The sequence below is a fragment of the Chrysemys picta genome, chromosome 7, assembly GCF_011386835.1.
Source record: "Chrysemys picta bellii isolate R12L10 chromosome 7, ASM1138683v2, whole genome shotgun sequence".
Lineage (NCBI taxonomy): Eukaryota > Metazoa > Chordata > Testudines > Emydidae > Chrysemys > Chrysemys picta.
The window spans coordinates 62,844,983-62,868,120 of NC_088797.1; the positions used below are offsets into that span (position 1 = coordinate 62,844,983).

General features: G+C 59.8%; 2 protein-coding genes across 5 annotated transcripts; one reads left to right on the forward strand and one right to left on the reverse strand.

Moving 5' to 3' along the window:
• The first annotated feature begins 4 nt into the window (after positions 1–4).
• On the forward strand, positions 5–11,364 carry MTG1 (mitochondrial ribosome associated GTPase 1). 4 transcript variants are annotated; one of them, XM_042856121.2, is made up of 11 exons: positions 5–242; positions 1,025–1,089; positions 1,447–1,551; positions 3,003–3,083; positions 4,108–4,164; positions 4,881–4,971; positions 5,589–5,650; positions 6,676–6,772; positions 7,507–7,588; positions 9,804–9,916; positions 10,531–11,364. In XM_042856121.2, exons 1-11 carry the CDS (start codon positions 50–52, stop codon positions 10,626–10,628), a joined length of 1,044 nt encoding a protein of 347 aa, XP_042712055.2. In that variant the 5' UTR covers positions 5–49; the 3' UTR covers positions 10,629–11,364. The 4 variants fall into 4 exon arrangements, with proteins under 4 accessions (XP_042712055.2, XP_008173364.1, XP_005310858.1 ...); XM_008175142.3 differs by having other exon boundaries at positions 190–357; positions 987–1,089; XM_005310801.5 differs by having other exon boundaries at positions 190–357.
• A 2,549-nt stretch (positions 11,365–13,913) lies between these two features.
• On the reverse strand, positions 13,914–21,635 carry SPRN (shadow of prion protein). Its single transcript, XM_065551630.1, has 2 exons — positions 21,315–21,635; positions 13,914–17,236 (listed from the first exon to the last, which is right to left on the reverse strand). The coding sequence occupies exon 2, from the start codon at positions 17,214–17,216 to the stop codon at positions 16,797–16,799; it is 420 nt and encodes a 139-aa protein (XP_065407702.1). The 5' UTR covers positions 17,217–17,236; positions 21,315–21,635; the 3' UTR covers positions 13,914–16,796.
• Between the last annotated feature and the right edge of the window lie 1,503 nt (positions 21,636–23,138).

The following is a 23,138-nucleotide window of genomic DNA, read 5'->3' on the forward strand; positions in this document are numbered from 1 at the left end:
GGGCAGGGGCGGGTCATAGATGCGCCTATGACTGCCTTGTTGCCAGGCGATGAGGGACACACACACACACCCCGTAGAATGGTTGTTGGGACGCTGCTCTGGTTCTGACGTTTTGGCTCCTCCCGTTATTCTGGGCCCGGCAGAGTGGTCTGGGGGCGGGGCCTATGAGCGGCCGGAACTGGAAGCTGGCCGGGCGGGGGGTGTTGCGGAGGGCGCGCTCCGGGTCGCTCCCCTGGCGGCTGGTGGGTTCCGGCGGCGGGATGCGGCTGGCGGCGGGCGCGCTGCGGGCCTGGCGGGAGCGCTTCGATTTCGGCGGCCGGAACGTGGCCTCCTGGTTCCCCGGGCACATGGCGAAAGGTGGGGGGCTGGGGTGCGGCGCTTTGCCCGAGGGTGCTCCGGGCCGGCTCAGGGATTTGCCGGGTTGTGTGCCGTGGGGCTAGAGATTCGCTTGTTCTCCCAACGCCCGGGGGACGAGCAGTGTCTGTGCCCGCTACGGAGCCGGCCGCGTTCCCCCGCCGCAGCGTACGCGGGAGCCCGTCCCGCCCCGAACAGCTGCCTGCCCCCGCCACGTGCAGGCGCCCCAAGCGGGGGAGACCCGCTGTGATCGATCTGTGTGTGGTCTCTCTCCGGATACTGGGTTTGCCTTGTCCGGGGGTACCAGGTCTGCTGCCTTTCAAAGATGGTAGCCCTGTCAGTCCCGACTCCCGCAATATTTGGGGCCCGCTGGAAGTCCGGACTCCTGCAGACTCCTTGTTATTGGGATGACCAGACAGCAAGTGTGAAAAATCGGGACAGGGGGTGGAAGGTAATAGGAGAAAATATGAGAAAAAGACCCAAATATCAGGACTGTCCCTATAAAATCAGGACATCTGGTCACCCTACTTATTATGGCCAGGCAGGCTCGGGCCTGGCCCGTGGGGCATCTCTGCCCAGGGCCTGGTCCGAGCTGCGGACAGGGCTGAGCCAGTCCCTTCCCCTTTGGCCAGGCTTGGTGGACACAGCTGACCTGGCTCCACTTTGGCAGGCCTGCGGCAGATGAAGGAGTCGCTGCGCAAGGTGGACTGCCTCATCGAGGTGCACGATGCCCGAATATCCTTCGGTGGCTGGAGCAGGTGGCCTGGGTGGAGGCTGTGCTGGTAGCACCACCGCCAGAGCCCGAGCAGCATAGCGGAGCTCTGCCCCCTTGCACAGCACCATGTGTATCCCCTCCACTGCTGTGTCTTTCCAAAGCCAGTGCGTAGAGCCCACGGGGCTGTGTGTTGCCCTCTGTTCCCCACTGCTTCCCTCCCTGGCTGGGCCTTGCCATGGTGTGGTGTGCTGACGCGGCTGCGGGAACCTGCCTTGTGGGAGGTGAGAGTTTGTCTCCGATGGAGCAGAGTTCTGTGGGCTGGACCCTTCCCTGTCACTGCGGGTGTCTCAATTCTTTGGCTTCCTTAACAGTAGCACATCCCATTCTCAGGCCGGAATCCGGCCTTCCAGGAGGCCCTGGGAATCAGACCTCACTTGCTTGTACTGAACAAAATGGACCTGGCTGATCTGACTCACAAAGCAGTAAGAACCCAGTTTAATGTCTTTCTCCTCCCACTCTTCACAACCATCTTCCTGTTTAATTCACTGATGCAGCTTCTCCTTGTAATCTAGACTAAACGTTGGGGCTGAGGCCAGGTCTACATTATAAACTTACAGTGGTATAACCATGTGGCTCAGGGGCTTGAAAAATCCACACCCCTGAGCAAAACAGTCATACCAACTTTACCCCCTGTGTACACAGCGCTATGGTGACAGGAGGGCTTCTCCCGTTCATGTAGCTAGTGCGCCTCAGCGATGGATTAGTTACGCCGAGGGGAGAAGCTCTCCCCTTTGGGCCAAATGTGTTAACATAAACTAGGCACTGTCCCAACGTTAAACAGTGTTAAATAAGGTTCAGAGTTTGGTATACAGAGGCCTCAGCCTGCTTAGTGCCATGGCAAACACACCGTGAAACAGTCTTTTATTAAAGATCCAGAAGAAAAGAAAAATAGTTGACATGTTTGAAACGGGGAGGTATTTAAGTAAGGCTTTCAGTTCATAAACATCCCTTGTTCCCTCTTCCTTTAGTCCTCCATCTCCCAGCGCTAGGCTGCGGCTGCAGGATGTGGCCAGCAGTCCATCGAGATGGCACTAAGGAGATCCAACACCCCCCGACTGTCAAACAGGCCACGTCTTTACAGGGTCCAAGCCAGCTGCAGCTCTTTTTGGAGACCGTCCAGCCAACCAGTGGGTGCAGTGGGGGAGATAGGCTCCCCCTGGACAGCTCCTTCACTCAGCTGACAGTAATCCCCACTGGTGTCTGCTGATACCTGGCTGTTCAGTGACCTGTGCAGGGCACGCTTGCTGATGGCTTGATCTGCCAGTAGCTCCGTGTTTGAACCATCCCTTCGCACACTTTCTTCTTGTTGGGCTCTAGCAGTGAGGCTCAGTCCAGAGAGCTGTCCTCTGGGCCAGGATGGAGGCTCCACGGGGCTGGGGTCCTTGTGCGGCAGAGGCAGCAGAGTTGCTGCTGCTGTTGTCATTGTTGTCATATACTACTTGGCTGAACGATCCTGGATTCAGCCTGCAGTCTCTTTTTAGGTAGCATAGCCACGTAACACTCCCTGATCCTCACCACACCCCTGTGAGCTATGGCGGGTTGGCTGAGTGTTGTCATCCCCGTTCTACAGATAGGGAAAAGGAGGCACAGAGCAGGGGGTCTAGACTCCGGGTTTCCCACAGGAGCCTGTCGGCCTTTCTGAGCTGGCCAGCATTCATGCTTTCCAGACAGGTAGTGGGGAGCTGAACAGATATTTGTGTTTTAGCATTGTGCCTTCTCTGTGAAGGGTAACTCAGCTGATGGCTACAGCATGCTTCACCCCAGTTAGCTCCAGCCTGAGCAACCTTACCGTGGTTTGCCCTGTGTGACTGGGGCAAGGGGGCACCGTGGGCCACTGCATTCTCTGACATGGAAATCTCTCATTTCTTGCTAGAAAATTCTGGAGCGCTTGGAGCAGGAAGGACTTAAAAACATCCTCTTCACAAACTGCATAAAAGATGAAAATGTCAAGAAGGTAACAGCCCGTCTCTTCTAACAGCAATTCCTTATGGTGTGTGTCCGCTCCGCAATGGAGCTGAGGGCAAGCCGTGCTGCACTCAGCTGTTCAGCGCCCCGGGTGCCTCGGTGAGATCAGGTCCCATTAGTGACTGCAGTACATTTTGACTACAGGATTCCACTTTAGCTAATGCCGCCTCGGAATTGTTGACTTCAGATCTAAGAGCCCAGCTTGAACCTCTAAGCCCAGGGGAGTTTGTGGCGCTGGCAGTTAGAAAGAGCATCTCTTTACTCATACATTGAGTGCACCTTCCCCCAGGCTTGCTGAGAGACCACATGGGCAGCACTGCCTGCTGACATCCCTACAATGTGCCTTTCTGAGCAGTGCCCTAGTGGCAGGCATGGCCGTTGCGGTACACTGAGAAGTAGGATCTGAGCACTCGTGCCGGGGACATCAGGGTTAAGCTTTGATTATTTTAAACGTTATTAAATGCTCATGCAGCCACAAACGTGGCCAAGCGCTTCTCTCAGACCTGCAGGGGAGTCCTCAGCTCCCATATTCTGCCCTGCAATGGGAGATCTGTGCATGCAAAATGAGCTCGGTATCAGTTGACATCCACCCTGCGGAGGGCAGAGGAGAATCTTACCTTTTATGTGGACCGAAACCATCAGTGTGAACATTCCGTCTCCCCTGCTTTGCCTGCATTAAAGCTGTGCATTAGTTGTACTCTGAACACACTAGAAGTGAAAGCCGGCTAGGAGAGACTCACCCCACCGTGTCTCTGTCCATCCTGTTAGCACCTTCATTTGGAAGCAGTTGCCAGTTAAAACTGTGTTAAAGTACAGGCTAGCTGCAGAGAAGTCCCTGGCTTTCCCACTAGCTGGTGCATTGTAGCAGGAGGCGTACTTGTCCTGCCAGTGAGTTCTGCCTGGCTGCTCGTAGCAGCACTGTGCTGGCCAAGGAGTCTAACGGCAGGGTACTACCCACTCGGGACAAAGCCACCAGTGCTTTGCTTAGCATCTGTCTTTGTATTGCCTTGCAGGTCATCCCTCTCATCACGGATCTGGTCAGCAGAAGCCAGCGCTACCAGAGAGCTGAGGTCAGCTAACGGGCCAGAGTGAGAATGGGGAAAGTGTGTGAGAGAGACCCACACACTGCTGTCCGGTTCCCCACATGGGCAAAGGGCTTGTCCAGCTGGACGCGCTGATCGGCGTGTAGATGGTGCCCAAAGAGGTCCTGGTTCTCAGAGTGCTGAGAGCCCTCCGTCCCCATTGGAATCAGCAGGAGATACAGCGCTCTGGTGATTGTAGGGCCCCCAGCATGCTCTCAGCTCCTGGGGCTGGATCTTGCTCCTGGTTACACTAGCATCAGTGCAGAGAAGCTGACTCCAGTGGAGTGAATCTGGTTTTCCACGGTTTGAGTGGGAGAAGAGTCTGGCTTCTCTGTTCAGATGGAAACATTCCACTGGTGGCCTGGGCTTCCAGATGGTCTACCTGACTGTGCTGAAGCCAAGAGTGTAATGAACTGTGCCGGCCGCCATTCCCTGGCAAGGCTGGCTTATGACTTTCCTTGTTTCCATGCAGATCCAAATTAATCTGCCTGGACACATCCACGCTCCTGTTGTTAGCTCTGCCCTGCGTGGTGTGTGTGTGGGAGGGGTGGGGGGGCGCGGTTGAGTGGGACGGGGAGCCTGGCATGGTGCTGGCTGGTGGATCTGGGGGCTGGCTGGGTGGGACGTGGAGCCTGGTGCGGTGCTGCCTGGCATTGCTGCCAAGGGAGGGAGCGGCTCATCCATCTCCCTTCCTGTTGTTCCAGAACGTGGAGTACTGCATCATGGTGATCGGAGTGCCCAACGTGGGGAAATCCTCCCTTATCAACTCCATGCGGAGGCTGCACCTCAAAAAGGGTACTTCCTTGTGTGCCTTCGCATTGCGCCCCGTGGCGCGGGGGGAGAGCACCTCCTGCCTGTGGGTCACAAATCCCTGGAGGACTGGGGGCTTTGAGGTGGCCTTGGGGCGGGTTCATCAGATCTCCTAGTGGTTCAACCCTCTCCTGCAGAGAACTGGCTCCCCCAGCTGCTGAATTGGCCCTGCAGGCTGTATCTTTTCCCTGGCTGTTCAGTCACCCAAACTGAGCAGGGCTGGGCTTAGCCAGTGTTTAGCTAGGAGGCCCCGGAGGCAACAGGGGAGTTGGGCCCTTGTTCCCCTCTCTGCAGCTGCTCTGCCGTTGCTGTGATGTTCGATGAGGGATGCAGAGGGGCTGGCAGAACTTGCTTAGGAGCAGCGAGAGAGAAACGGGGGGTTCTCTGGGGAACAGGCGCTGGCTGAACGGGGCCTCAGCTCTGGGACGTCAGTCCCATGAGGTACACTGATCAGAGGGATGGCTGGGAGATCTCTTGGATATGCACAGGGCCCACCCCTGCGCCACGAGGCCAGTGGCAAAGCTCCATCAGTGCCCTGGGAGCAGGGCAGGCCAGAGTGAGCCTTCCTTCTCCAGCTGACTGGGCCTCTCCTTTTCCTGAAGGGAAAGCGTCCCGTGTGGGTAGCGAGCCAGGGATCACCAAGGCCGTGCTTACCAGAATCCAGGTACTGTCATTGGGAGCTGTGTCCCTGAGCACGGCCGGCTGGGGCGCTGTGCTGGCCATGTACACAGCGTGTAGCTAATGTGTGCACAGCACGAGGGGCTGCGTGAGGCCAGTAGCCATTCAGTTGAAATGGTGAGAAGGTGGCTGGGTTAAGAGACCCCTGGGACAACACAGCGTTGGTAGCTTCCAGAATAACCCTGGGGTGCTGCCTGGTTGTGTGGCTCCATAGTGATAGAATATGGGGCTGGGAGCTGGGCTCCCCGGCCTGGCTTGAGGGGACTGCTTCGCCAGGTCCCCAGGACTGCAATGAAGTGCATGCCAGGATCTGTAGTCTCTGCACTGCTGGTAAAGGTCACCTTTAAAGGAAGTGGCCCTGGGTTCGGGCCTTCTCTTGGCTGGCTCTGGAAGACCTGCTGGCTTCAGGAAAGAGGCGATGTTTATGCAGGCTGTTGGATGATTGGGGCCTGTTACATAGGGGTGTGCTCCAGTAGCCCCAGGGGGTTTGGGGAAGAGCTCTCTAAGGATTCAGCACCCCCACCCATTTGGGTAAGGGCTGGGAGCTCTGAACCCACCTCCATTCATCCCCCAGCAGAGCCAGAGCGCCAGAAGCCCACACCTGGTGTGGAACCCTCCTTGGCCTCCTTTGCCTGCCAGGAAAGATCCTGGATGACACCAGCCCAGTATGGTTCTTTGTGGGTGACCCATGTAGGAGGAGGCTGGGCTCTGCCCCGCTTTGTGCTTTGCTTTGGCCCTTGGGCTGCTGGCAGGTTGCTCGAGGGACTCTTGGGGCGGGTGCCCGGTTGTACTGGGCCGTTTCCGGTGCCAGCGTTCATGCTCCACAGAGTCTCTGCCCTGGGCTGGTGGATCACAGAGTTGTCGCACGCCATTCCCAAGTCGGCTGGTGGGGGTAATCATCTTTGAAGTGCCAGCGGTCCCCTCCGTTTGTGCTGGCACTGCTCAGGGTGCTGGTTTGGGCTCTGCTCTCTGACCCACAGCTCCGTAACAAGCCTGCCTCTGCCTGTCTAGGTCTCCGAGAGGCCCCTTATGTATCTGCTGGACACGCCTGGAGTGCTGGCTCCGAGAATAGAGAGCGTGGAGGCGGGCATGAAGCTGGCTCTGTGTGGTGAGAAGGACGCTGGAGCTGCAGCTGCTTCTGGCCAGGGGCTGTCCTCACTTGGCTCTGCTGGGGCTGCGATAGGAAGCCCTGGAGCTCATGATCATGGGCACAGTGTGGGGGAGGGGGACACGTTCCACAAAGGCAGCAGGGCTTTGTGGAGGCAGTGCAGGCCCTGCCTTGAGACATGTTGTTATTGGGTGCTTGGGGCAGAGCCACTGCCCGTTCCCCTCCTCTGAGGAGCCCAGCTTGGGACAGGCTGCTGCTCCCAGCTGCCTGGAGAGGGAGCATCACTCAGCGCATGTGCTCCAGCCCAGCTGTCTGCCCGGCCCCTCTCCCCTGCCTGGCCATACTGGCTGTGAGCTGCAGCTGGTGAACATCCAGGAGATCAGCTGCTGGGGCTCTCGCCCCGGGGTGGGGGTGGCACTGCAGGCTCTAGAGCTCAGTAGGAACAGCCCATTTCTCCATCCCAGGGAGCTCCTTAGTAGGCCAGTGGCCACCTCCATACTGTGTCTGGCACTGTGGGCTGGAGCCTGGCTGTGCCCAGGGTGGCTCCCGGGGAGAAGCGCCTCGAAGGTGCCCTGTGCACACATTCTCAGGCTGACCAAGCCGGCCCCAGAGCAGGCGGCTGGAGCCCTGTGGGAGAGGAGTTGAGGCACAGCTCCCAGGCCAGTGCGGACGGGGCTGTCTCTTGCCCTCTGCCCTGCGTGGCTGGCACTCAGGCTTTGTTCTGTGTCTCATAGGGGCCATCCGGGACCACCTGGTGGGCGAGGGCGTCATGGCCGACTACCTGCTGTACACCCTGAACAAGCAGCAGCAGTTCAGGTGAGCACTTCCTGAGCACCTGGCTGCTGTGGGGTCTGGGGGTGGGGCTGGGTGGGCTCATGCATTGAGACCCCAGGGGCTTCCCTGGTCTTGGGGGCTGGCTCCTGCCCATGTCTCCCCAGTGCCACCCCTCAGCTCTTGCTTGGAGTCTGCTCTTGTGCTCGCTGTTGGCAGGGAAGCTCCTGCAGTGGGGGCGCTCCTTGCCAGAGCGGAGGGTCTGTCCGCTCCTGATCTGAGCCTGACTGGCTGTGCCCCTGCACTGAGCTGCCACAAGGGGCTGTAGGAGGTGGAGTGGTGCCCAGCGCGTGTATGCAGAGTGTCACGCTGCATGACTTTGAGGGCCAACCTCAGTGCAGACTATCAAAAGCAGGGCGACACCCCAGGCTGGTTGCATGGTCTATAATTAGATTGCACCAGCCCAGTAACAAGTGGGCTCCTAAAGAACTAGAACAGTCTCACCATGGAATCACAGACAGTCCCCTTGGGCTCTCCGGTCTGTCTTGCCACCCAGGCAAGCTGGACTTAGTGAGGGCTGGTTGCTCTCGGGGGGAGGGATAGCTCAGTGGTTTGAGCATTGGCCTGCTAAACCCAGGGTTGTGAGTTCAATCCTTGAGGGGGCCACTTAGGGATCTGGGGCAAAATCAGTACTTGGTCCTGCTAGTGAAGGCAGGGGGCTGGACTTGATGACCTTTCAAGGTCCCTTCCAGTTCTAGGAGATGGGATATCTCCATTAATTTATAATTTATTTAAAGATCACAAAAGATTTGGGTTGCTGCCAGTCCCGTCCATTTGTACCTCAGATCTCACACCAAAGACAACATTTGTAGCCAAGCCTATGGTAAACTAACTAATGATGTATTCACTAGGAAAAGAAATGAGAGCACTCTTAAGGTTAAAGCAGGCAACCATATAGTGTGTCTATGGTCTTTAAAGGTGATGGAGTTGTAGCAATCTGTCAGCACTGAATGTCTTTTAGGGCTAACCCAGGTTGACCCTGGGGGGGTCTCTGCTTCTGTTTTGTGGCTCCAGCCCTGGGAGAGTCAAAGGAGATGTTAGCTATTTTTATTTCCTTCCTAGCCTCTTCATGGGTGTGAAGGGACAATTAACACAGTCTTTGTATTGTGATGTCCCACAATGGCTCATTTAGTTTTGATAGCCCTGCCTGATGGGCAGGAGACATGCCCCTTGCTAGGTTCACCATTCCAGAGCAAACACTGTTTACAGTTACAAATCAAAAACTTATTTATCTTAGAGCCTGTGATAAAGATATTACAAGTGTGATTGATGCAAGCAGCAACTTACAGACATTTCATAAAGTTCTAAGTTCAGTACCCACCTTAGCCGTACTGACACACAGGAGAAACAGACTGGTTTCCAGCAATGAATTTGTCTGTGATTGGCTGAGGCCTGAAGCCTTGGCAAGAGCTGGCACCTGTTGAACAAAATGCAGCTCTTGTCCCAGAATCGGCTGCTGTGCTTTGCTGGTGCCTTCAGTGCTCCCTTCTGGCCACTGGGAGGCGCAGCGCTCATGGCTTGAAAGGGACAGCCAGCCTCCTGTACAGAGGGTCTGCAGGGGTTTCTGGGTGGCTTTGCTAGTGAAAAGAACGAAGAGTACTTGTGGCACCTTAGAGACTAACAAATTTATTTGGGCATAAGCTTTCGTGGGCACGAAAGTTTATGCCCAAATAAATTTGTTAGTCACTAGTTCTTTTTGCTGATACAGACTAACACGGCTACCCCTCTGAAACCTGTCTCTTTGCTAGTGAAGGCTCCCACCTGGAAAGGGCAGGTATCAGCCCTGCTGCCCCATGCCACAGCAGCGAGGTGTTCGCTGCCAGAGGCCCCCGAAGCCAGCAGGCGCTGGCAGCCGTCCTTGTAGAGTGGCAGCGGGGACACCACATAGGTAGGGATGTGCAGAAATCCCTGCCGTCCCCAGGAGGTGGCAGTAGAGCTGCTTGGGTCACTAATGGGGTTGAAAGGAGCCTGGAAGGACCTGGGACCTGTCTTCTGTGTGGCTGGTTGGTCAACTGTGACATGGAGGGTGCTGGCCCTGCCCCAGAACAGGCACTGCATGCTGTGCAGCCACACCATCCCTCTGCACGCTCCTGAGCACTGAAGTGCTCTGCACAGGGAAAGCTGCCCTGTACCCTGGCCTGGCTGGTGCTTCTGCCCCTGGCCTGGCTGGTGCTAACCCACTCTCGCTGCCCTGGCACAGCTACGTGGAGCGCTACGGGCTGGGCGAGCCCAGCGACGACATTGAGAGCGTGCTCAAGCGGGTGGCACTGAAACTGGGAAGGACGCACAAAGTGAAGGTGCTCACAGGGACAGGTGAGTGCCCCTGCAGGCCTGGGACCCCATGGCGGGACGGGTGAGAGCTAGCTGGGGGGGTCAACAGTTGAGTGCTCTCCCATGCCAGGCGGAGAGCCTGTGGGGAGGTGGGTAAGTGCTGTGCCCATGCCACTTGGAGATTCCAAGGCTTGAGGGGAGGACGAGGGAGCCCCCTAGCTGGGCGGGTGGGGGACAGAAGGGGAATGCCCCACCCACTGCAGGTTCTGGGGGAGCGCCCCAGCTTCTGCCAACTGCAGACCCTCTGTTCAGCGTGATTTCCTGAAGAGGCATGGCCAAGGTGTGGGGCTGGCACCAGGAAGGGCAGTGGGGGCTGGCAGGAGTTGCCCGTTGGAGCAATGGAGTCTGGTGACTGTGGGTGTGGGGAGGGAGGATCTCTGAGCCGTGGTGTGTTGTGGGGGAGCCTCTTGTGTCAGTTTGCATGGAACCAGGGCCGTGCAGCACACAGGGACCAGCCAGGGCTAGCTCCTCTCCCCCCGCTCCCGGCCTACATTTGGGGCTGTGTCTGTACAGTTGTGGACTCTGGAGCCCATCCAGAGGTGCTGAGCTGGGCCATGAGCGCCCCGCTCACCTACAGCCTTTGCCTTCTCTTGCAGGGGACGTGAACGTGATCGCGCCCGACTACTCTGCAGCTGCCTATGAGCTCCTGCGCACCTTCCGCAAGGGGGAGCTGGGCCAGGTGCTGCTGGACTGAGCCCCGCCCAGCCCCCACGCCTGGCTCGAGCTCAGCTGCCATCCTCTTGCGCAGGCTGATCGTGGCTTGGAGGCGGCTCACGGGCAAAGCGGGATGTGGTGGTGCCCAGGCTGTTTCCCTCCTCCTGCCCCATGCACATGCAGCTCTGGGGTCAGTATGGCCATGGCCAGGAGAGCAGCCCTCATGTGGGTCTGTGTTTGGCTTCCCAGCCAGGGCCCCTGTCATCACTTGTGTGGGTTCTGTCTGCCCATCATCCCCAAGGGTGACGTGCTGTGAACAGACCCTAGCCCAGGGACTCCACATCCTCTGTTTCGGGGAAGGGGGGAGAGGCGAGTCTTGGGGCAGTTCAGGGCCCTGCCTTTCCCCTGCGTAGGTTCATGCTCCTTTGGGCTGTTGCCCTTGTGGGCAGAGCCAGCCTCCGTGTCTCCTGGAAGAGCAGAGCACGCCCTGCCAGGGACCCCTTCTACACGAGGCGCTCTTTTGCTGTCCCACAGCATGGACCAAAGGGCTCCAGCTGTGTGCGGGCAAACCCTCATCTGCTCTGTCACTGCCACAGTGCTGGCAGCCCACTGGTCTTTAGTGGCCAGCAAGCCCCAGGTGCTGGGCCTGGATCCTGAGGGCAGGTACAGCGTGTGGTGGCAGCTTCGTTTAAAATAAAATCTGGGGCACGTGTAGTGAAATCCAAGCCCTGTGCTGCTGGGATATAATGGCCATTAAATTCAGTTCCACCCTGTCACCACGTTGGTATTTACTAACACAGCACTGCGTCGCTGGTGTTCTCGGGGGCTGGCACTGGGGGCAAGCATGTGAGCTGGATGTTCGTGCTGCAGTGATTTGTGGGGGGATCTAAGTGTTGTGATGTAAATTGTCTTTAGGTTTCAGATACAACCCAAGGGGCAGCAGCAGCTCCCCTCTCTCAGAGCGAGATGCTCAGGCTCTGCACACGCAGGCAGCGTCGCCATGTCAGTCACTCAGGGCAGCTCCCCCCTCCTCCCCCCCAGCAATGGGCTCAGGCAGCGTCACTGTGTCTCACATTCAGGTCACACTTTCATGGTCCTCTTTGCAGGCCCCCGTGGGAGTGCTGGAAGCTGAGACTGTGAACATGATTCTGATGTAAGGGCTGTATCCCACAGTGGCAGGGTTCGTGCTTCCCTGCAGACATAGGACAGCTGTTAGCTCTGGCAGAGAGCAAGTTCCCTGCTGAGCCCCTGAGGGCCCTGCTGTAGTGGGCAGTGGTCTGAGTGTAGTGACATTTGCCCCTGCACTTGGGTGGGTAGAGCAAGGACTGAGGGGACTGCAGCACCGCTCACACTGCCCCACAGGAGCTGGCTGCTTTTTGTGCCCAGCTGCCGCTAGGCCCCTTGGGGAGTGAAGTAGCTGGGCCCAGCTGAGCCTCCTCCATATGGGGCTGAGTCTGCTGGGGCAAGGTACCACACAGGAGTCCTCACAGACCAGACCCTCCTTGATCACAGCGTCCGTCAACCTCCCCAAGGTAGGGATCTCTAGTAGGAGAGAGCTCCTAAATCCACCAGCCAAAGGCTACACTAGTTCCAAGGGCTGGAAGCAGTGACTGGGCTGGAAATAAGGTACACACTTTTAACAGTGAGGCCACTTAACGCACGGAATAGCTGACCAGGCACTTGGGGGATTCTCAGTCACAGGGAGTCTTAACTCAAGATTGGATAGGGGCCGGTGGCAGCAATCACGGGGTGGGCTCTCTGCCTGTGCTCTGCAGGAGATGAGACTGAATGGTCCCATCTGGCCTTAACCTCTCTGATCTCCTGACCTCCCAGTGAGAATTCAGGGCTGAACTGCTGCCTGTTCCCAGAGCTCTGGGGGAGCCGCGGGGGAAGGTGCTGCAGGCCATACATGACCAATGAGCAGGAATGGGAGAACCCATGGCCAGGGTGTGTCCCTGGGGCCTGCCCATGGGCACTGAGCAATTGGCTAGAGACGGCCATCCAAGCTTCTTTTGGTGCTGGCTAGGGCAGCTGTGCCTGGGTGGGGGGATAGTGTGTGCTCCGTCAGATATAGACTGTGCTCTGTGCTCCCCCCTGCACTCACAGCTCACCCTCTGCTTCAGCGAGGCAGCCTGGCTGAGCAGCCTCTCCATGCCCCCGGGCACGCAGCAATTGCACCCAGAGTGTAGGCACAAGCCCAGCAGCCCCCACAACCCCCCAAGCGTTATCCCTGCAAAGCCATGGCAGCAATGGAGGGTGATGGGATGAGAAGCCTGCAGCACTTCAGGGGAAGGTCCCATGCCAAGTGCAAGGGGGGCAGCCCTTGTGCCCCAGGGCTGGAAGAGGGGTGTGTGTGCAAGATGCCCCTGTCCTCCCTCTGATGAGCAGGTGCCACTCTGGCATGTCCCTCCCCAGTTCAGTGAGTCAGACTCTCCTCCTAGACTTTATTTCCACATCACTGTGAACACACGTATAAAACCATTACAAACAAGGAACATTAAAAACAGGGGAGTGCAAGAACGTGTGGCCCCCTGCTTGCTGGGTGGGCTGGCATCAGGCCTGGCAAAGGGGCTGGGGCAGGGCTCTGCATGGAGAGGAAGGGGTGTCATAACTACACTGTTCACATGCACATACAGCGAGCTGGCCGCTCGCAGGGGCTGTCTAGACAGTGCCCAAAGCCCAGCCTGCCAGGCAGGGCCTGGGGGGATTCCCACCAGTCCTAGGGCACTGAGGAATAGCTTAGTGCCAATCTACCTCCTGCATCCTGCCTCTGGCTGCTGGTGGGTTAAGTGGGGGTGGTGGGGGAGTTTGGTCCAAAATGTAGAGGGCATTTTTTTTAAAAAGCCCAGAACCCCTGTGCCCCAAATGCAGTGATTCCATGAACAGCCCGCTCCCAGGGCCCCTCAGGGGCCAGAGCTTGTGCATCTGTGCCAATGCCAGGCAGCACACCCGACGGCATGTGGGGAGGCCAAGCTGTTTGATGGACAGCTGAGGGTGAGCCTGGTGGGGGGGAAGCATGGAGCCCCCTCCCCTGGCCTGTGCAGAGCAGGGGGATCTGCCCCTCTCCAGGGTGGAGCCTCCCAGATGTTGGGGAGAGCACTCTTCCCCCCACCCCCTGTGGAAAAGCTGCAAGGACTGAGACTGTATTAACTCTCCTGGCTGTGCTGGGAAAGGCCCCCAGGCTGCGAGCTGGAGCCAGAGCAGGGCCTGTAACTCTGGAGCTGGCTTCCAACCAATCTGGATCCCCACGTGGATCTGCCTGTTTCCTGCCCTCTTTACCCCCAAGTGGAACTGGGGGCAGTTTCCTCCCCTCCCATGGGCACTTCCCTAATCAGCTCCTCGGTCACTTGAGCCCAGTTTCTCCCTCAGCCGGTGCCCAGAGCTCACTGGCAAACACGCTGGCTGGTACCAGAGGAGTTTCCAGCTGTAGCGGCTTCCCAAACCTACTAGTGGCTCAGCAGGCGGCTCAGCTGCTGGCCAAGGCTCAATAAGCTCATCCCTAACCTGCCACCATGGGACGCGTGACTGTATTGGCGGTACCTGCAGCATGTTGCATGGGGCTCTGCCATTTACAGCACTGAACAGGCTGGAAACCATCGCTGCTGTGGCAGCCAGCAGGGTTGAGCTCTGGCCTGTTGGAGACCTAGCACACACCTCTGCCAGTGCCACTGGCTTTCCTATGGGGATTAGCCACTCGAGGGGGAAGGGGTGTACACTTGACCATTTGCTAGACAGCGTGGGAATACGGGACACAGGACTCCTGGGTCCTCTCCCTGCCCTTGGAGGGGAGTGTCGTCTCATGGTGAGGGATAGGGTAGCCAAAGCACGTATATTTGGCACATTCACTCTGCCAGACAGCGTGGCTGAGTTTGGGTCGGTCATGCCAGAGGCTGGGGTGTTAGTCCCAATTTGCTTGAAGTGACCTTGTGCATCGGTTACCATAGTAAGAGGGGGTAGGGTTACTACTTGACTGCCTCCTGGGCTTGGAGTGCAAGGTGGGGGCGGGGGGAGAATAGGCTCTGGGGAGTGCACGGCAATATGACCACAGGCAGGAGAAAGGAGCACTGAGCTCATGAGTTCCTGCCTCTCAGCTCACTGCACCTTCCCCAAGGCTACAGGGTGGGGGGCACTGGCAGCCTGGCAGCGCACCAGGAGGCCTGCTGAGCGGGTGGCTGCAAAGGAAGCAGGTGTCTACCCTGTGTCCCAGAGGGCCGGGTGAAGACCAGCATTCCTGTGCATTGCCCACGTTTGGCTTGAAATCTTTGCATTTTCTTCAGCTGGGGCTGGGTCCAGCACTAACCCAGCCTGAATGGGGGGACATTCCCCTAAACCCCCTCCCCTGCTCCAGAGGATACAGGGTCTTCACTTCCCCAGAGCCCCAAGGGCAACCTCCTCTGCAGGGGATGAGATGGTGCACCGGCTTTGTCCCGACCCCTCCGTCCCCTCTCCTGCACCATGGCCTCCCCCCACGAATCAGGACACTAAACCACGGCCCCTCCGGCTAACCGGGACAAGACAAATCAACCACTGTGACCCAACCCTCTAATCCCCTTTTGTAAATTAACAAATGAAGGCTGAGCGCAAAGACCGCTCCCCTCCCTCTGCCTGATCGCTCTGCCACCCGCCTTCTGGACTTCCTACACTGTGTCGTTCTCAAGCTAGAGGGGCCTGCAAAATCAGGGCATTCAGAGTGGGAACTCATTCTGGGGCCAATTTCTGACTGATCAGCAGTTGGAAAGTCAACGGATCGATTTTCCTGGAACACCTCCGATGTGCCCATGCTGTGCTGTGATTAGGCACAGAGGTTTTGGGGCTGAGGCACCGTGGTTTTCATGCAAAACCAAGAGACTGACCTTCTGCTGTATGTGCAAACCTGAGCCCACCCTTCCCCATGGTGGCACTGCACCGCAATGGGCACCCGCTCCACAGCCCTATCCAAAGCAGCTGAAATATTTGCTGGGAGGTGGCTCGGCTGGGCCAGAAACACAGTACAGCTCTGCCTGGCTGCACAGCTCAGCCAGGGCGTAAGTCAGGGCAACCTGCAGCTGAGCAGCTCCCAAGGCAGGGCTACGGCTGGTAGTGCTGTTCAGGCTTCTCCCCGAGCAGCCTGGCTCGACGGGCCCCATTTGGGCAGTGAGTTCGCAGGAGCCAGTCCATCCTGGTGGGCGCTGCTGAGATCAGTGGGGCTCAGACCCCTTCAGCCAGTGTCCGGCAGTCTGGGGAGGGCGGAGGTGTTCTGGGAGTGCTGAGGAAGCGGCGGCTGGGCAAGGAGGCCCTTGGGCGTAAAGGAGCCAGGGGACTCATCTCCGGTTTGGGAGCAGCTGGCTCTAATCGTTGCCTCCATCTGTGGAATCAACCGGCACCATCCTCACCAGCCTGAGTCAGTGCCAGCGGCTGGGGTTCAAGCCAGGAGGAGGTGGACTCCCGCATCACACCCAGCTCCGACCCCTCACATGCTTGGACAGGCTGGCCCAGAGTCCCAGATCCCCACACCCCTTCCTCCCCCAGGAGATCCTGCTCCACATTGGCACTGATATCAGAGTGGAGCTGCTTCCCTCACCATGCAGCTCCACCCCAGCCGCCCTTCACCACAGCCCCCACAGGACACACAGGGCCGCTCCGGCCTCCCTTCCATGTTACCCCAGTTCGGCAGGAGAGTGGGGCCCCAAGGCAGGGAACTGGCACCCATGGCCCTACCCCAGCCTGTTGACCCAGGCTCCGCCCCTCATGCTCTGCCTTATCCTGCGGGCCCTGGCCCCACCCCACCCTGTGGGCCAAGACTCTGCCCCTCGTGGCACAGGCTGACAGGGCTGGTGCTTTGGGAAATGTCCATGTCAATCAGCATGAGTGGGGACGTCACAAGCTGCAGTGATGGCAGTGCCCGGCAACCTCACACCACCCACAGCAGCTGCTCCAGGTCCCCCTGCTGGGGGCCTCGGGCTGCACCACCTGCCCTCACCACAGCCAAGAGCAAAGCCCCAGTGGGATCAGGCCCTGGGGCACTGCCCCAGTTGCCTCGCTGGCTGCTGCTCCAGCTCCAGCCCGTTGGGCAGTGCAGGCTGCTCCAGCCCCGCGGCAGGCAGGAGAGCCACTTGGCCTGCAGGGGGCTGGGGCAGATGCAGCTGGATGGGGCTGGTGCTGCCCGGGCCCAGCAGGTGGCGCTCTGCAGGCTCCGACACACGGAGGGTGGGTCGGGCACCATGGGTCCTTACAGGGGAAGGAGCTGGAAGAAGCCAGTCACCAGGCAGAGGGAGATGGCAAGGTGCGCCGTGTCCTGGGCCCGGGCAGCCGAGGTCCACGACCGGTAGCTGTACACGCTGCTGCCCGTCCTGTTGCCTTCCTGGAACTCAGAGCCGTCATCTGGACCAAGCTGTCCGGAGATCCTCATCCTCCTGTGGGCCGCTCCTGCCGCCACGCCTGCCGCCGCACCCGCCGCCGCCGCTGCCGCCACCCGCAGCCCCGCTCCCGAGGAGCCGTAGCGAGGGGCAGCCTTGGCCCGGCTGCGGGCCATGCCCCGGCCACGGGCCGCCCCCCGCGCTCCGCCCCGCCCACCCTTGCAGGTGACGCTGTCGCAGAAGAAGGCAGCCAGCAGGAGGAGAGTCCAGCAGGTGGCGGTGCGTCTCTTCATCCCGGTGCTACCCCCCGCACCTGGAACGAGAGGGACCAAGAGGCACGTCAGTGCCAGGCTCAGGGCAGGGGTGTCGGCGCAAGCGGTGCCATCCCCCAGGGCTAGGAGGGCCAGGCGCGGTGCCAGCATTCAGGCTGGGCTGCAGGGGACCCACGCCCCTGCCTCGGCCCCTGACCGGAGCTGGGTGCTAATGGCAGAGCCCCACCTCCGCTGGCGTGGCTGGGCCAAATCTGAGCAGAGCTGTGCCCCCCTGTGCGCCAGGTTTCAATGCCAATCAAATTTGGAGTGGTCAGGCGGGTAACCCAGGGCCCTGCCTTAGCAACAATCTGGCTGTGCCCAGCCTGCTGCCCTGAGTGTTACCCTCCCAGCAGGGATTGGCTGCTGGGCTCTGCCTGGGGCTGGCTGATGTGGGGGGCGTCCACGGGGACTGTATCCTGGGCAAGCACAGGAACGGCTGCCCCTGAAAGCCAGCCCGGTCAGCCCTGAACTGAACTCTGATTCTGAAATCCCAACCCCTCCCCCGCTGCTCCTCCTGGCCATGATCTACTTCCTCCCACCACCAAAGGGATGCAGGGGTGTATGGGCAGGATCAGGGGCATGTGGGGGGTACAGGGGCTGGAGTGAGGTTGGGGGGCTCTGGGAATGTGGGGGTGCAGGGACTGGAAGGGAGTTGGGGAGCTCAGGGAATGTAGGGTGCAGGGGGCTGGAGTGGGGTTGGGGGCTCAGGGAAAGTGGGGGTTTGGAGTGGGGTTGGGGGGCTCTGGGGAATGTGGAGGGGTTGGACAGTCAGGGAATGTGTGGGTGGGGGGGGGGGCTGGAGTATAGTTGGGGAGCTCGGAATGTGGGGGTTCAGGGGGCTGGAATGTGGGGGCTCTGGGGAATGTGGGTTTTTTGGGGGAATTGGGAGACTCTGGAAATGTGGAGCGGTTGGAGGGTCAAGGAATGTGGGGGGAAATGGGGGGCTGGAATGGAGTTGGGGGGCTGGAATGGAGTTGGGGGGCTAAGGCAACATGTGGGGCTGAGTGCTGCAGGGGTTTGGAGGGCAAGAGATAACAGTAACCATCACACACTATTTCACTCTGCGAGGCCAGTCCATCTCCCTGTGCCATAGAGCCCATTTCCCACGTTCCCCTCCAGGCACAGCACCCACAGGAGCTGGGCTGGGGGCACAGCAGCTAGGGTCTTGCCCTTGCTCTTGCCCTTTGCGGGAGCTTAGGTTTGCCATGTGCGGCTGGGCTACGCGCCCTGCTGGCGTTGCAGGACGTGGCGAGGCCCTGACTGGGATCCAGTGAGGAAGGGGCCAGATCCTGGCTGGGAAGCCAGCAGTGGGCACATGGTGCCCGATCCACAGGCTGGCAGCAGGGAACCCTGATGGCAGCGATTTGTCAGACCCTCCACGGCCGAAGGAGCCGATCCAGAGAGGTGGGCGCCACCTTGTGCCCCGAGTGCCTATGGCTCAGTCCTGCCAGGCACAGGGCTCCCTCTGTAGAAGCTAATGGGTGCACTCCTTGTAGTAAGTGTATGGGGCCCCACTCTGTGTCCTGGCCACCATGCTCCCACCTGGCCCTTCACATGAGCACTCAGAGCTGCTGGCCCTGCCAGCGTGTTGGCCCCAGGACTCCAGGCACAAATCAGCGGTTGTACAAGGCCAGGAACGAAAGGAGGATTCCATCTGCTCTGGGCACCCCAAACCCCTGGGAGCCACACTGCTGAGGAATACGAGGCAGCAGGGCTTGAGCGCCATGGGGGCCCCTAGGTACAGCTGGGCTGGGAGCTGCGGGGCACGGAATGGATGCCCAGGCCTGTAGCCCTGCACATGTGAGCCAAGCTGCACCCGGGCCCTTCACAGAGCCCCCCAGCAGAGGCAGCATGGAACTGGCTGCAGATCACTGGCAATGGAGTGGGGAGCAGTGCGGGAGCTGTACCAAGGGGAAGCCCCTTGAGGACAAGGGGAAAGGGCTGCCTGCCGGGAAGGGGGTGTCGGGCACAGAAGGGAAGGCTGGTGCCTGGCTCCTGGAGGGGGTGAGGGAAATAGCAGCATCCCCCACTGCCAGGCTGGGAGTCAGCAATGCCCCGCATCTGCTGTTCCCCCCTCCTCTGTATCTGTGCCACGCAGCAGAGCTGTGCCCACGCTGATCCCAGCCACGCCCTCTGCTGAGCGCCAGGCTGCACACGGCACAGGCATTAGCACGCTCGTTTCTAAGCGACAAGAAGTAGATTCAGCTCCAGCAGAGCAGCAAACCCCTCCCCCATAGCCAAGGCCTCAGCTTCCCTTGGCACTGGTCCCCCGGGCCAGGCAGGTGAGAGGCCAGGATGCCCACCCAGGCTTCCCGAGGGCTGCAAAACTCCCAGCCCATCAGCCAGAGACCCCAGCGACGCTGTGAAGCTGCTCCAAGGGGGAAATCTGCTCTCTGGCCCTGAGCACCTCGATTCCTGCCTTGTCCCTGCTGGTTCCAGGTGGCCAGCCTGCACAGCCTGCATAGGGCCAGGACTCTGCCAGACGGTCCCGTTCCCTCCGTACGCGCCAGGCTAGCCTTGGCACTAGGCGCCACCTTCCCTGCTGGTCCCCCCAGGCCAGAAAGCTGTGGGCGTCCCTGTACGCTCTGTGGCCGGGGCAGAGTCCTCTGCTGGGGCTACAGCTGGGGCAGGGCTGTGCCCGCAGTGCCCAGGGCTGTTGCTGCATCCACCTGCAGCATGCCCCATGCTGGAACCAGCAGCTGGGGTGGGTTGTTCCTCTTGGTTTGGTTTTGCCCTGATGAGAAGTGTCAGTCCCACTAAATGGTTACAGCAGCATCCTAGCCTGAGCCACGCAGGACTGGCGTGTCCATGCCTGCCCCCATGCCCTGGGCACGCAGGAGCCCCCTACACCAAGGGGATCTCATCAGCAGCAAGTGCAGTAATGGCTCAGGTTGACCCCCTCTCCCCAGGACAGGACAGTGTCTTGCTGGTGACCCCACAGCTCACCCAGCTGCCTCCAAACGTGCCAAGCTGCCACTGTTTATAGCCCTCACCACAGGCAGGGAGCCAGGAATAGGGGCAGGGAGGGGGCAGGCAGGCAGGGGCAGGGTTGTGAGGCAGTTGAGTGAGGAGCTGGGAACAAGGGCAGGTTTGTGGGGAGAGGACTGGGGGGCCAGGAGCAGGGTTTAGGGCAGGGAAGGGACTGGGTGAGGAGCTGGGGGGCAGTGGGGCGGGCAGGAGGCTGGGACCAGGGGCAGGGAGGCAGGGGCGGGGTGAGGAGGAAGGTTGCGGGAACTTGCGGGGGGCGGACGGGCCCGGCCACCTCGCCGCCCGCTGGCCGCAGGGGGTTGGGTCACCCTGGAGCCACCCGAGCGGAGTCAGGCTGCGTTCGCTGCCCGCTCCCCCGGCACAGGCAGCACGGGGCATGGCCCCACCGCACTCGCAGCCACCAGCATCCCGGCAGGGCCAGGCCCGCTCCCCCACCGCATGGCCAAGAGGGACACGGACCCCGCAATCCTCTGCACACACACCCCCCCGCAATCCTCTGCACACACACACACACACACACATTGCCATCCTCTACACACACACGCACACACACACATCACCGTTCTCTGCACACACATACACAGAACACGCCATCCTCTGCACACACACACACCCTGCCATCCTCTCTCTCACACACACCCTCTGCACACACACATACACAGAACTCACCATCCTCTGCACACACGCACCCCCACCATCCTCTGTGCCCATACACACACACACACACACACACACACACACACACAGAACCCTCCATCCTCTGCACACACACAGAATCCGCCATCCTCTGCACACACACACACACACACATCACCATCTGCACACACACACACACACACACACACACTCCCCGCCATCCTCTGCATACACACACCCCACACACCCTGCCATCCTCTGCACACCCCACTTTCCTCTGCGCGCACGCACACACACACACACACCCTGCCATCCTCTGCACGCACACACACACAGAATCCGCCATCCTCTGCACACAAACATACACACACACACACACACACATACACACCTGCCATCCTCTGCGCGCGAGCGCACACACACAAAGACAGACAGTTATTCTCCCAGGCTGCCTACCGGGCAGGGAGGGGCCAGCCCCGCGGCCAAGGCTCCAGCTCCACCTCGGCTCCGCGCTGCCGATGGACGCTGCGGGCACGAGGGACCCCTCGTCCTGGGCTCGGCTCCTGGGTCCCCGTTGCAGAGGCGGCGGCGCTGGCAGCCCCGGCTTCTCCTGCTCCGCCCAGGACTCCTCCCCGCCCAGCACTACGAGCAGAGCTGGGGGGAGGGAGAACCGGGTGGTTGGCTAGGGGCGGGGGTTGTGGTGTTCAACGGCGCTCTGTGTGTGGGGGTGGGCGGGAGTGTGTGTATGGTGTGGTCCGGGTTCTCTGCGTGGGGGTTGTGGTGTGGCACGTGTGCTCTGTGTTTGTGGCGGGGGGCGGGTTGCGGTGTGGCTCGGGAGTCGGGTGCTCCGTGTGTGGAGTCGTGGTGTGGCATGGGTGTTCTGTGTGTTGGGTTGCGGTGTGGCCTGAGTGCTCTGTGTCGGGGTTGTGGTGTGGCACGGGTGCTCTGTGTTTGGGGGAGTTGTGGTGTGGCACGGGTGCTTAGTGTATATGTGGGAGTTTTGGTGTGGGTGCTCTGTGTGGGGGGCTGCTGTGTGGCACGGGTGCTCTGTGTGTTGGGTTGCAGTGTGGCATGGGTGCTCTGTGGGGGTGGTGGGAGGATTGTGGTGTGGCACGGGTGCTCTGTGGGGTTGCAGTGTGGCATAGGTGCTCTGTTTAGCGGGGTTGTGAAGTGGATGCTCTGTGTGTCAGGGGGTTGCAGTGTGGCACAGGTGCTCTGGGTACAGGGATGCTGTGTGGCATGAGTGCTCTATGTGGGAGGGGTTGCGGTGTGGCACAGGTGTTGTGTGTTTGGGAGAGTTGCAATGTGGCATGGGTGTTCTGTGGGGGGGGTTGCAGTGTGGCACGGGTTCTCTATGTAAGGGTTGTGGTGTGGCACTGGTGCTCTGTGTTTGGAGGGTCGGGGTTTGGCACAGGTGCTCTGTGGGGTGGGTTGTAGTGTGGCATGGGTGCTCTGTGTGGGGAGCTGCGGTATGGCACGGGAGCTTTGTGTGCAGGGTTGTGGTGTGGCAAGGGTGCTCTGGGGGGGTTGTGGTGTGGCATGGGTGCTCTGTGTGAGGGGAATGCAGTGTGGAATGGGTGCTCTGTGTAAGGGTTGTTGTGTGGCATGGGTGTTCTGTGTGTGGGAGACGCGGTGTGGCAAGAGTGGTGTGTTGGGAGTTGCAGTGTGGCACGGGTGCTCTGTGGGGGGGGAGGTTGCAGTGTGGCACAAGTGCTCTATGTGTGGGGGTTGTGGTGTGGCATAAGTGCTCTATGTGGGGGGTTGCAGTGTGGCATGGGTGCTCTGTGCGGAGGGGATTGTGGTGTGGCACGGGTGCTCTGTGTTTGGAGCTGTGGTGCAGCACGGGTGCTCTGTGTGTCATGGGGTGGCAGTGTGGCACAGGTGGTCTGTGGAGGGGGTTGCTCTTTGGGGGAGGTTATGGTGTGGCACAGGTGCTCTGTGTGGGGGGGTGCGGGTGTGACATGGGTGCTCTGTGTTGGGGAGATGTGGTGTGGCACGGGTGCTGTGTGTGTGTTGGTGTGGTGGGCTCTTATTTTAGTGACACCCCCATTGTTCCCACAGGATCCTTTTGCCAAGTCCCCACCCACCCCTCCCCCTCTCAGTGCCGCAGACGATGATGAAGATTGGCATCTATATCTGGGGCATGGCTGGATTATACTGCACTATGCAATGGCGGGACTCACTGTATTTTCAGGAGAATGTATGTGAAGCAGTTGGGATTAGAGGGGGCAGTGAGCTGGGGAGCCCTCTGCGGGGAGGAGTGGATGGGGAGAGGTGCGG

Excerpts from the sequence above, each read along its gene's own strand:
- MTG1 (XM_042856121.2), top strand. The coding sequence starts at position 50 with ATGAGGGACACACACACACACCCCGTAGAATGGTTGTTGGGACGCTGC. Across the intron at positions 4,972-5,588 it reads GAGGCTGCACCTCAAAAAGG|GGAAAGCGTCCCGTGTGGGT; the intron begins GTACTTCCTTGT and ends CTTTTCCTGAAG. Across the intron at positions 9,917-10,530 it reads GAAGGTGCTCACAGGGACAG|GGGACGTGAACGTGATCGCG; the intron begins GTGAGTGCCCCT and ends CTTCTCTTGCAG.
- SPRN (XM_065551630.1), bottom strand. The coding sequence starts at position 17,216 with ATGAAGAGACGCACCGCCACCTGCTGGACTCTCCTCCTGCTGGCTGCC.